At 40.8% G+C, this 12,972-nt stretch overlaps 1 protein-coding gene across 3 annotated transcripts in view; it reads left to right on the top strand.

Annotated features, from left to right (window-relative positions):
- The window catches only part of MYO15B (myosin XVB), a 1,190,858-nt gene that overhangs the window by 641,718 nt on the left and 536,168 nt on the right, over positions 1 to 12,972 (top strand). For all 3 annotated transcript variants that reach the window (XM_044084949.1, XM_044084950.1, XM_044084948.1), the window contains exon 21: positions 2,654 to 2,772. In XM_044084949.1, coding sequence (XP_043940884.1) covers positions 2,654 to 2,772 — 119 coding nt within the window. The remainder of the gene's footprint in view (positions 1 to 2,653; positions 2,773 to 12,972) is intronic.

Raw genomic sequence — 12,972 nt, 5'->3', positions numbered from 1 at the left:
ATTCAGTGGGTACAAAGCCTAAGGTGAGGCTATGACTGAACATGGTACTTAGGTGGGATGCCAGTTCATTCTGTAGTTCATGTAGAACACAGCCTGGGATGGATGGTCCCATGGATGCTGTGCTCTTGGCTTTGGAGAGTGTGGTTTTTACCTGTGCAGCCATGATTACAGGAACTTTACATTCTTCTGGTATAGAGATGGGCCCTTTAGGGGGTGAGAGGGGGGTAAAGTTAGCACTGAACCTATCTGCCAGGATGTTTGCAATATCAGTTGGTTCTGTATATTTAGTGCCATTGTGCTGTAACTCAGAGCAGATCTGAGTGTTGCTATTGAGAGTCTTGACATAGCTATAGAATGCTTTATAGCTGTCTTTAGAATCAGTGGTGACTGTTTTTGTAACTAGCTTTGGAGGATTTTGAGAGGGAACTCAGCTTTTTACTGAGGCTGACCAGGGAGTTCCTCCAATCATGGGATTTTACTCTTTTTTGCAACAGTTTCTTTCTTCTGTTGTTGAGTTTGTTTATGGCAGGGGACCACCAGATTGGCTTCCTTTTTTGGAGGATAACATCTTGGTTCTGTTAAGGATTTCACGATCCTTGCACTTGTGTAAGTGCTTTCCTCTGTTTCGGCATAATTTCTTTTATTTTGATTATTTATAATTCCTAAAAACTTCAAAAAAATGAAAGTCTTGCAAATGCCTATAACACAGGAAAAACTATGACCGTATGTTTAAAATTCTCATCATATAACAAAATGCTCTGTTCATTAAAACCAGAAAACTACAACCATATGTTGGGGGGGGGTCATAGGTGAACCCATTACAACTTTCCAGCTTTGGTAAAATGTTCCTGCTATTAAAAAGGAGCATCCACTGAAACACAAATTTATAAGCACTATGATTTCATTACAACTTTTGCAAAAGAGACTGTGTTATTCAACTCCAATTTTGATACATCCGAAACCATCTTGTAATGTTATACTACTGCAGAGTGAGAAAGTATCTGAAGAGACTGACAAATCTTCAGTCTTTCCCTTGTCTGTCCATTTGTAAAAACTATAACCAAGCCATTAGTTTTGATTCCCAAAGGTTTAAAAATATTATCTATATGGCTAGCTATTACTTCAGTAAAGTATCCCTTACCTGAAAAAACAGGGCAAATGCCTGCAGTAAAGGAAATATCCTATCTTATATAAATTCACCGCCAGTAAATCCACACACTTCAGATACCACAGGTGGGCCTCACTAAATTCAATAAGTGGAAGAAATATTGCCATGTACATGGCAGAGCCACAATTAATAGTTTTGCTGTTCACTTTAGGCTCCTGGTCTCAGGCAGACTGTTATCCATCTCCTGGCAACACTCAGGGGAAAGAAAACATGGCTCTGAATTCAGTTATTTCCAATGTTATGTAAACAATTTTGTCTTTTGGGTAGGTGTTGCTTTCTCACAGGCAACTCAAACACTTTATCTGACTGAAAGAAATAATATCTGACTAAGCTTAAAATATTCTCAAGATTCTTAAGTATTGCCAGCTCTGTTGGCAAAGAGGAATAAAACTAGAACTTTTGACTGCATGACCTGGGTTCAACAAGTAGCCAGGACGCTAGGGGTGATAGCTCACTGAAGGGTAGGGAAGGAACAACAATTGTCAGCTCGCTGATCTGAGGGGGAGGAGCCATGGTTGGTCTACTATGCCCTATTGACGTGTGTGTGTGTGTGTGTGTGTGTGTGTGTGTGTGTGTGTGTGTGTGTGTGTGTGTGTGTGTGTGTGTGTGTGTGTGTGTGTGTGTGTGTGTGTGTGTGTGTGTGTGTGTGTGTGTGGGAAGGGGTTAACATGTGGAAACACACATGCACCCTGAGAAGAAAGAAAGATGTAAACTAAGCATCTATGTATACACAAGTTTCACATTTCCTGCTACTTATTTTGAACCGAGACATAAAACCAAAGGCTTACATGGTTTTGTTTGGTGGTAGTTTGTGTGTGTGTGTGTGTGTGTGTGTGTGTGTGTGTGTGTGTGTGTGTGTGTGTGTGTGTGTGTGTGTGTGTGTGTGTGCACGTGTGTGCGTGTGTGTGCGTGTGTGTGTGTGTGTGTGTGTGTGTGTGTGTGTGTGTGTGTGTGTGTGTGTGTGTGTGTGTGTGTGTGTGTGTGTGTGTGCACGTATGTGGGAGGGATCATGTATTATTTTTGAATGAAAGATATTTCCCTGCTCTCTTATCCTGATTCCTCCTTACTCTAAGTATGCTACTGTGGAAAGTTTTAAAAAAATGACCTTAGGTGCCAAATGTGACACTCTGGTCAAGAAATTCAGCATGCATAAATAAATAAACAAATAAATGACGGTACATGTGATTCTCTTTTTATTCCTGAGACTATCTCAGGGATGTTACAGTGATGCTGATGGAAACCCAGATGTTTGAAAATGATAGGAGTACGCAATCTGAACATGTCAGGCTCTAGCCAAACCTTAACAGCAGTCAGTGACTTTAAAATACAACTGTAAAGGAAATGGTAATGCAATGAAATTAAGTGTTTGTAAGTAAAAACTCTGAAAGACAAGACTGAAGAACTGTACCTTTTACAAAATACCACTATCAGTATTAGAGGCGTATTTTTCATATTTTATTTTTATTTTTTTTTTTTAATACATAGTCCCATCAAAAAATAAACCATTGGAAGACACCCACCTCAAGACCCAGATGTATCAGCTGACTGCCAGTGTCTTTTTCTCCTATGTCAGTGTGGACTGGAAATTGTTTCTTCGAAAGGAAGTAAGCATTTTGGTGCATTTTTGTGTTTTTTGGACTTGAAGCATTCCATTTTTACGTATGCTGTTCTAGAGCCAAGATACTGTTGTTGTGTCAGAGCAGACTCATTTGGTGTGCTCTTTGTCTCCCTCTCTCTAAATAGTATGTCTAGGTTTTCATGTCATAAATATGTTTTTCAAACAAGAAAATATTTTGCTGTGAATGAACCATAAACTTCAACCTGTCTTCATCAAAAAGTGTGACACCTTGTGGAACAATTTATAAAAATGTGAAATGTGAAACTTCATTTTGGATCTTAAAATGTAACACACTGTGAAATGGGCTGTGCTGAGCTTTCTGGACTATGCAGCATGATAGCATATTACACATTTATGGTCTAAAATGTAACTGGGAGGTATACAGTATTGTATTTCCCCATGATACAGGTAGCTTTTGATAACTAAAATGAGAAACATAAGTAATAATATGTAATAGCTAAGAGGAATGTTATGAAACTTTTCTGCCTCTGCACTTCCTCCCTAAAGTTCAGCCTTTATTATCATAACATTCTTCTCGGTAGGATACAAAAACTGAGAAATTGGGAGTTCTGTTTTCTGGATATGGGTTGCAAGATACAAGTAGTGAAAACACTTTTAGTTCCTTTAGTCTTATACACAGGTCAGGCATATTTTTATCAACCAGAGGAGAAGCTGTGAATAGCAATTAATAAAGAGCTGAAGGACTTTATCTGCAAAGGGAAGAGGGCAAGAGTTAATTGGGATAAGCCGATTCTTTCAATAGAACAAAATAAGTTTGTGATTACCTAATTTGAAAGAGTATTTCAGAGCTACACAGTTAAGGCTCCTATACATAGGACAAGCAAAAATCTAATTCAAAGTGGAAAGGGATAATGATGAAACGGGTAAGCTCAAGAAACAAGGAGAGACTGGGATTTTGGACGCAGGCATTTGAGAATAACAATAATCATGCAGAATATTATATCCATAAAGTAGGAGAAAGTATTCTAAGAACTAAGCCAACATGGAAATGAAGAAAGGAGATTCTGCCAATAGGAATGACTGCAATTGCGGATACAGACAATAGGCAAGAGGGGCGGGAATTTATTGGAGAAAATGGCAAAGGAACCAAGGTATTGGGAGCAAATAACTAGAGAGGGAATGATGACAGAATGGGAAGATGCAAAGAATTTATTTGGATTACAGGTTAGAGATTGCCTTCCCTATCAAGGACTTATAGAGTATAGGCAAAGAGAAAGAAATAGAAGGGTCCTAAATGAAAGACCCACACTGGTAAACTATTTAGTAGAATCTAGAACAGAAGTTGCCATTAAAATGGAATAATTACTAGAGCATATAAAATATTGCATAACTATAAGAATCAATAAGAGGGGGTGATAAAGGATTGGGAAGAGAGATTTGATAAGCAATTCACAAAGAAAAAATGGGAGGATATATGCAAGAAAGTCTATAAGATTTAGGCATTTTGCTCGGTAATGTTTACGCTGATACTTTTATTCCCCAAGAGAAATTTTCTTAAGGTAAACAGCAAACGTTGGAGGTGTGATAGGTGTAATAGGAAAGAAACAGATACTTGGAAACATGTTTTATGGGAGTATGGTGGGTTGACAGACTTTAAGGATTCCCTGTGGGATGCACTGTCAGAGATGCTGGGTGGGCAGATTGGTGTGATGAGGGAGATGATTTTTCTGAGCTATGATACAGAAAAGGACTTGCCTAGACATGGTAATGCCTTGCTGTGTCTAATTATGGTAGCTGCCAAGAAAGTAATTACTAGAAAATGGAAATCAAGATCTAAACCAACTATATTAGAAGTAGCGAATATAGCAACAGAGAAAAAACAACTGAAATTGAGATCTTTAGAATAGGGTAGGAGCAAACTACATAGGAAAAAATGGAAATTGTGGGAACAATACATTCAGGGGAGGAATGAGGTTTAAAAGAAGGCAGGACTTAAATGTGTTATGTAATGTTTGACTGAAAATGCTAGGGTCGATTATAAGTGATGAATAGTGTTTGCTACTGGGAGTGTGTCAGAATGGTTTGTGATGTAACTCAAGAGGTTAAGTAAAAACTGGTATGTCCCCTGGTGGATAGCTAACTGGCTCACAGACATGGCCCAGGTAGTTAGAATTGGGTGTCCATCTCTACAAAGAGACCAGTCACAAGTGGAATCCCTCAGGGATCAGTCCTTGGACCGCTCTTTTTTGGCATGTACTTCTGTGAAATCAACACCAATGTTAGTGGTCTCTGGCTGACTAAATTTGCCGATGATTGCAAATTAGGAGCTGTCATTGAATCCCACACTAACACAAATGTTCTCCAGGAGGAGCTGACACAGACAAACAACTGGTGTTAAAGCCATGGACTAAAACTAAATGCCAAGAAATGCATAATAGTAACCTTTGGGAAGTCATCCACCCCTGGTAGCTATCATATTGACAACACACCTCTTAGAGTTGACCCAGTAGTCAGGGACTTAGGGACACACATGGATAGCAATCTAGCCTTTGACCATCACATGTCTACAGCAGTGAGGAAATCCTTCTATATTGTGTAACCTATAAACAAAGGTATGGCATCTAAGTCCAAGGAACTCATTGTTCCACTGTATTCAGCATTCATCAGACCTGTCATTGAGTAGAGTGCCCCCTCTGGTATGTACCTGACCAGGCATATCATACAACTGGAATGTCCACAGAGGTTCCTCACTAAAAGAATACAGGGCTTAAGTAATATGTCCTGTGGAGACCGCTGCAAGGCTCTATCCCTGTAATCTGTCTCCTACAGGCTTTTGAGGGGAGATCTATGCCTGACATACAGGGCATTGGACCTCCTGCATTTCCACAAAATAAAAAGCACCATAAATTACCCATTCTAAAGACTTACATCTTGCCTGTGATATAAATAGGACCTGCTGGAGTGACAGGTATGTATCCCAGAGATTACCCCATCTCTGGAACAGGCTTCCCATCCATGTGAAGCAGAGTTCCTCCCTAACCCAATTCAAGTGCTACCTGGACAATTGGATGGGGAGCAGCAAATTCATCCCTGGTTTGGCACCTATGTCTCTAATAGACACAGGCAACCTGTAAATGGTTCATCTCCCAGGCCCAAGCTTATAAATGTTTCATCTCCCAAGCCCCTTCTTACATTTATCAAGGGTATCAGAACTTGTTAGAGATTTGGGATGCATAGCTAGGCTTAAAAAGGCCATTGTGGTTGTTTGCGTAGTGAATACCTATGAACCTATGAACCTATAAAATGCTTGCAACTAGGATTTTGTCAGTGTGGTTTGTTTTCATTTAATTTAATATCAAGCTTTTAGCATTTCCAGGTAAACTAAATCATTTTGTTGAAAACAGTAATCTGAAATGATGCTGTTACCCAGTTGTTCCAGTCCTGTAATAATGACACTCTATTTAAATAATCCATTTTTCTTCCACCATGAACTGGTGGATAGATAGTGACACCTCCAGTACTGTTTCAGAATTTCTTAACTGGTTGCCAAGAGTCATGGGTTAAAAAAGACTAAGGGCAGCAATTATTAATCTACAACAATCTGCTTTTTTGTGCATTATTTTCTGTTATGTGCATTTTTTATGACCTTCTTCATTTTGTGAAGATTATGTCACAAAGAACATGTGCTGACAATAATCATTAGGCAGATGGCAGCCACTGATCAAGCACATTAGGGTATCTTTTCCTGACTCAGTAGCACACAGCTGGGATCGTACAATTAGGGATAACATAGAAAATAGCAAGATAAGTTAACACACGTCTGTGTTTGCTATTGTAGCCACTATTTATTAATGTATCATAATTATAGGTTCATCAGAAGTTACTAGGCTAATGGCCCTAGGGCCATTACAAGTCTAGCAAAGTTCAGCCGTTGTTCCCTTAAGGGTCTAGAGATATGGTCTATGTTATAAGTAGATGTAAATCAGCAGACTACCCCTGTCCAAGAGGGACACAAGTGAAACCTCTGGGGTTAATTTATGGTTTCCCATCCAACTGTCCAAGTTACACTTAAAAGGGTTAATGAGGGGCTCTGTTTAACCTGTTTGGAAGTTTATTCCAGAGGAAAGGCAACCTCTGGGAGACACATCTGTCTCTCCAGCAAGTTCTGTTGATGTCACATGCTAGGTTAAGGTCACTAGACTGAGTGTATCGTGTACCATTTGACTTACGAATGTTCAGCATTTCCATTAAGGCAGGATCAAAGGTTGCTGTGTCTGCAAGGCATAGGTCACCTCTGAGTAGTCTATATGATACAGAGTACAGTGACAGTGATTTCAGTCTATCCACGTAAGACATGTGCTGATACAGAATACAGTGACAGTGATTTCAGTCTATCCACGTAAGACATGTGCTGAAGACTCTGAATTTTCTTTGTGAGGAACATTTGAGGTCTCTCCTGTAACTGCAGGTGCCTGTTTAGGTACATACCAAAGGGAGTATTGTACTGTTATTGGCATGATGAGGGAAAATTTTAGGGGGGTTATAGCATCTTTTGTTCTGGAAGCTATAACCTTGCTTTTGAGGTCAGCAATGTAGTAGGCCTTCCTTTACCACCATGGAAACATGGTGATCAAAAGTAAGGTTGCTGTCAATCTGTGTGCCCAAATCTTTCACCACTGATTTCGAGCTTAGGGTGTTGTTATTAATATGGCAATCTGCAGGGACATTGCCTTTGCCAAAGGGGATGATAATGCATTTTTTGCATTGAGTTTAGGACCATGACTTTGGCGCCAATCATTGGTTTGCGTAAACCCTTCTTGTAGAATGTTGACATCATTTAGGACTTAGTGACTGCTCCCAGTTTGCAGTCATCAGCAAACTTTGTCAGCCACAGACCTTTTGTTTTTGGCTGTACTTCTGAGAAGTAGATTTCAAACAATAGGGGCTTCAGCACTGATTCCTGTGGAACGCCACTGGTTACGGGTCTGCTGGTGGAGGTGAAGTCCCCTATTTTGACTGTATGTGCTGTGTCAGTGAGCCAGTTTGCAACTCACCTGACAGTATATGGGTTGACCCCCAGTTGGGTGAATTTTTCAATTATACCTGAGTTGGGGATTATGTCAAAGGCCTTGGCCAAGTCTAGGTAAGCCATATGCACACATTTGCCTTCATCCAGGGCTTTGATGACAGTCTCAAAGAAATCCATGAGGTTCAACAGGCAGGATCTCCCTTTAACTAAACCAAACTGGGTCGGGTCAAGTGTTTGAAAGTCTCCTATATCCTTGTTGATAAGGTCCGTGATAATTTTCTCCATGGCCTTGCAGATAACGCTGGTTAGGCTAATGGGACTATAGTTCCCAGGGTTGGTGGATGCACCCCCCCCCCCTTGTGCAAGAGGATGACGGTAGCTGTTTTCCATTCAGCAGGGACAAAACCAGTGCTTTCTCTGTGGCTGAAAAGAGTACCTAATGGTGTTGCTATCGCCTTTTCTAAACCATTGAGAATGCAGCCTGGAACATTATCAGGTCCCATAGAGGCTGTATTTTTGGCCTTGAAGAAAGAGGTTAAGACCTGCTCTTTAGAGATACTAGGTACACCATGCAAACTCAAGCTAACACAGGCAACAAGTGGCAATGAAATGAAACTGATTTCAAACATTCTAACCAAAAGTAGCACACTACACTGTGCCCTGGGCCAACAATCACCACTGGGATAGGTCCTTAGCTACACTCCACTCTCACTAGGGTGTAGGGGAGACCCTCTTTGTGAAGGAAAGCTGGAATAGTGCTCAGAAACTGTAAAAACAGACTGGGTCCAGCAAATCTGAACCAAGTCTATGCTAGGCTAAATGTGCAGGAAATAGCAAAAAATACAGTAAAATATAGTTCAAAAATAATAGCACACAGTAAAATATAATGCCAGAAGTGCAGATCAAGTAAAAACAGGTTCATAGGTGTGTACTAGGCTAATGGTCCTGGGTGCTTTACAAGCCTAGCCATAGGATTACCCTGGCATTGTGCCACCCGACCTTAGTTCCCAGTGCCTCTGTCGAGTAGAGCCACTGGAGTTATCCTAGGGGTGAATTTTTTATTTCCCATCCACTCATCAAGATTTCTCTTGAAGAGGGTCAACAAGGTGCTCTGCTTGACATGTATGGGAAGTCTATTCCATAGCATGGGCAGGCTCTGGGTTATGAACCTGTCCCTCCAGTACATTTTGTTGGTTGTGGTAATGAGGTTGAGGTCTCTGGAGCGTGTGGTGTGGAGGGATAGGGATTTCTTTAGATGTAGCATTTCTAACAGAGCTGGGTCAAACATGGCTTTGTAAGTCAAGCAGAGATCACCTCTAAGTAGGCGATATGAGACAGAGAATAGTTAGAGTTTTTTTGAGTCTGTCCATATAGGACAAGTGTTTAAGGCCTAGGATCCTCTTTGTGAGGTACTTTTGCGGTCTCTCCAGTTGTTGCAGGTGTCTAGTGAGGTACATGCCAAATGGGGCATTGTACTCGATGACTGGCCTAATAAGGGAAGAGTAGAGTGAGACAATGACCTCTTTCTTCCTGGATGTAAAACCCTTAGTAATGAGATGTGCTACATAGAAGGACTTTCTGATCATAGTGGCAATGTGGTGATCAAAAGAGAGGATGCTGTCAACCTGTGTTCCCAGATCTCTAATAATGCCTTCTGTGTTTAGTGGACTACCATCAATGTGGTAATTCATAGGAACCAGGTTTTTCCCAAAGGGGATGATGACACATTTTTGGCATTGAGCTTAAGGCCATGGTTCAGACACCAGTCGTTGTTCTCAGTGAGGCCATTCTGTAGGATGTCAACATCACTTGGGGAGTTAATAATAGCTCCCAACTTGCAATCATCTGAGTAACTTTGTCAGCCAGAGGCCCTTCATGTTGGCCTGGATTTCAGAGAAGTAGATACCAAACAGGACAGGACCCAGGACCAATCCCTGTGGGACTCCACTCTTGACTAGTCAGCAGTCTGACTTGGAGTCAACTACTTTCACACTGTGGCTTCTATCTGTGAGCCACTTTGTAACCAACCTAGTGATATAGGAGTTGATGCCTACCTTAGTGAGTTTTCCCTATGATTCCTGAGTGGGGAATGGTATCAAAGGCCTTGGTCAGATCAAGGTAGGCTGTATAAACCATCTTGCCTTCATCCACAGCTTTGGTGACTGACTCAAAGAAGCTGACCAAGTTGAGCAGGCATGCTCTACCCTTCACAAAACCAAACTGTATGGGATCCAGAGTTTGGAGATTCCCTAGATCCTTGTTTATTAGGTCCATGATGATGCGTTTCATAGCTTTGCATGTCAGACTCATCAGGCTAATGGGGCAATAGTTCACAGGGTCTGTAGTCACTCCTCCATTATGGAGAGGAATGACTGCAGCAGTGTACCATTCGGTAGGGATAAAGCCTGAGGTGAGGTTGTGATTGAATAGGGCACACAGGTGAGGTGCCAGTTCACTCTGTAGTTCATGTAGAACACACAGCTGGGGATATTGTCAGGTCCCATAGAAGCTGTATTCTTGGCCTTGGACAGTGCTGTTTTAACCTGTGCAGTAGTAATACTGGGTGCCTGGCAATCTACTGGTATTGTGATTGGTCCTTTGTGGGGGGTAAAGTTGGCACTGAATCTGTCGGCCAGAATATTGGCAATATCTGTTGGCTCGGTATAGGAGGTACCATTGTGCAGTAGCTCAGAGCAAATCTGGGTATTGCCATGGAGATTCTTTATATAACTATAGAAGGCCTTGTGGTTGTCTTTATTATCTGCTGCAATTCTGTTTTCATAGCTAGCTTTAGAGGATTTGATGAGGGATCTCAACTTTTTGTTGAGGCTGATAAGGGAGTTTTTCCAGTCTTGGGACTTCACCTTATTCCACATCAGTTTTCTCCTTCTGTTGTAGAGTTTGTTTATGGCAGGGGATCACCAGATTGGCTTCTTTTTTTTGGAGGAGAGCATCCTGGTTCTATTGGGTATGGTGAGAACCAGTCATTTGTGTACGTGTTCGTACAGTGCATTGGTGTATGACTCAGCGGTCATGCAAAATTATACTTATTTCAGCAGATGGCACACATTAGTTCCCAGCTTGAGGTTAAGGATGGCATGGTGCAGACTATGTTCATTGGTGATGGTCTTCCCTACAACTGCCTACAGAATTACAGTAAGTCAGCTCTGCCATTAGGTAAATAAATTTTCAGGCCTTCCCAAGCTGACTGTACATCTCAATTAGAGTTTTAGTAGCACTGCTGTGCTGTTTTGAAGCTAATTTAAGTGTTTTATGAGTTATTATATGATTTATGCATATCTACCTACATATATATATATATATATATATATATATATATATATATAATCTGCTAACATCGAAATTGCAAAACCACAAAAAGATCAAAAAGTTAACATGAAAAATGTCAACTGAAAAAAAAAGCATTGACTGCACAGAGCTTATGCAAATAAAAAAGAAGGTATGTTCTTACCATAACGTTCCATCTGTGTTGTTGATCTTCATTCATTCATTACTGATGGGTATCAGTCCTGTCCTCGAAACCGAGTTGGCCGTTATAACAAGCTCATGCTAGCCAAAAAAACTCTCGAGCTAAGCTTACCCATAGTGCCCCTCTCTCTATCACCTCAGATCGAGTTTTCCCATAAGAAAAGAAGAGAGAAATCAGAGGCTTTATCTGAGTAAATTCCCTATCATAATTTAAGACCAAATCCGAACCTCCAGGATTCTTTTTGAGGGGGATGGCAGGTGGGATGTAATGAATGAATGAAGATCACCAACACAGATGGAACATTATGGTAAGAACATAACTTCTTTATCTGATGTTGTTAATCTTCATTCATTCCTTACTGATTGGACAGAGTCCCTAGCTACTTTATTTCCTGGGAGCCCTATGGAAGGATATTCTTGAGCACCATTGAACCAAAAGAGGCTCTCCCCTGGAGACCAAATCCAATTTGTAATGAATGATAAAGGTATGAGGGGTAGCTCATGTTGCTGCTGCACAAATGTCATCCATGGAAGCTCCTGCATGGAAGGCAACAGATGTCATAATTGGTCTAGTTGAATACGGTTTGACCTTAGTTGGTAGAAGAACTTTGTTTTGTTGGTAGATAAAGCAAATGCAATCTCTTAACCATTTCAAAAGAGTCACTTTGGAAACAGATTTTCCCAATTTTGGTCCTGAGAAGGATATAAATAATCGGTCAGATTTTCGTACTGATTTCGTCTTGTCCAAGTAGAACCACAATTGTCTATGCTCATCAAGTAAATGCAGGGAGTATTCTCCTTTCTTAGAAAAATTTGGAAAAAAGACTGGCAGGTCAGTTGTTTGATTAATGGTCAAATCCGAAATAACCTTGGGTAAGAAGGTGGGATTAGTCCGTAGTGGAAGTCTGCCTTTATAGAAAACCATGTAAGGACATTTTATGTACAAGGCCTGTAACTCAGATATTTGCCTTGCTGAGGTAATAGCTACCAAGAACAAAGTTTTACAGGATAAAAACTTTATATCGCAAGTGGCAGCAGGTTCAAATGGGGGACGAGTCAAGGAATGTAGAACTAGTGTCAAATTCCAAGGTTCGATTGGCTCTTTGAAGGGTTGTTTAATTTGCATGACACCTTCAAAAAGGTTTTACAGAGATGGTGAGAAATCAAGGACGGGTCCTGGAAATCATTGTAGAAGTTAGCGATAGCAGCCAGGTGAACTCGAATAGATGAAGCTGCCTCTCCCAAATGGAGGAGATTCGATAAATAGTCCAGTACATAAGCAAATAGTCCAGTACAGAAGCAAGTGAAACTGAAAAGGGATATTCCCTTCTCTCAAGATCAAATTATGAATCTTTTCCACTTGCTGAGATAAAGTTTCCTGGTGGATGGTTTATGGGAAGCCAGAAGAATATTACATACAGGGGAGGATAGATTATTTTGCCTGGCAATTACTGAAAGTGGAGGAACCAAGCTGTCAGCTTGAGACTCAATATGTTTAGATGTATCAACCCTTCCAGGTGCGACAGCAATTCCAGAGTTGGATCCAGAATCCATGGTTGGTGTACTAGGTGAGGCCAAAGGAAGGGAAACCAAACCTGTCGGGGCCAATAGGGAGCAATGAGGATTACTTTGCTTCTCAACCGAAGAACTTTCTTTAGAAATTGCAGGATCAGAGGAAGGGGAGGAAAGACATAAAGAAGTCCCGTT

This window comes from Protopterus annectens, chromosome 10.part0 (genome assembly GCF_019279795.1).
Source record: "Protopterus annectens isolate FY-2018-M chromosome 10.part0, PAN1.0, whole genome shotgun sequence".
NCBI classification, from domain to species: domain Eukaryota; kingdom Metazoa; phylum Chordata; order Ceratodontiformes; family Protopteridae; genus Protopterus; species Protopterus annectens.
Note: the sequence above shows the minus strand (reverse complement) of the source record. Positions and strands in the feature narration are given on the sequence as shown.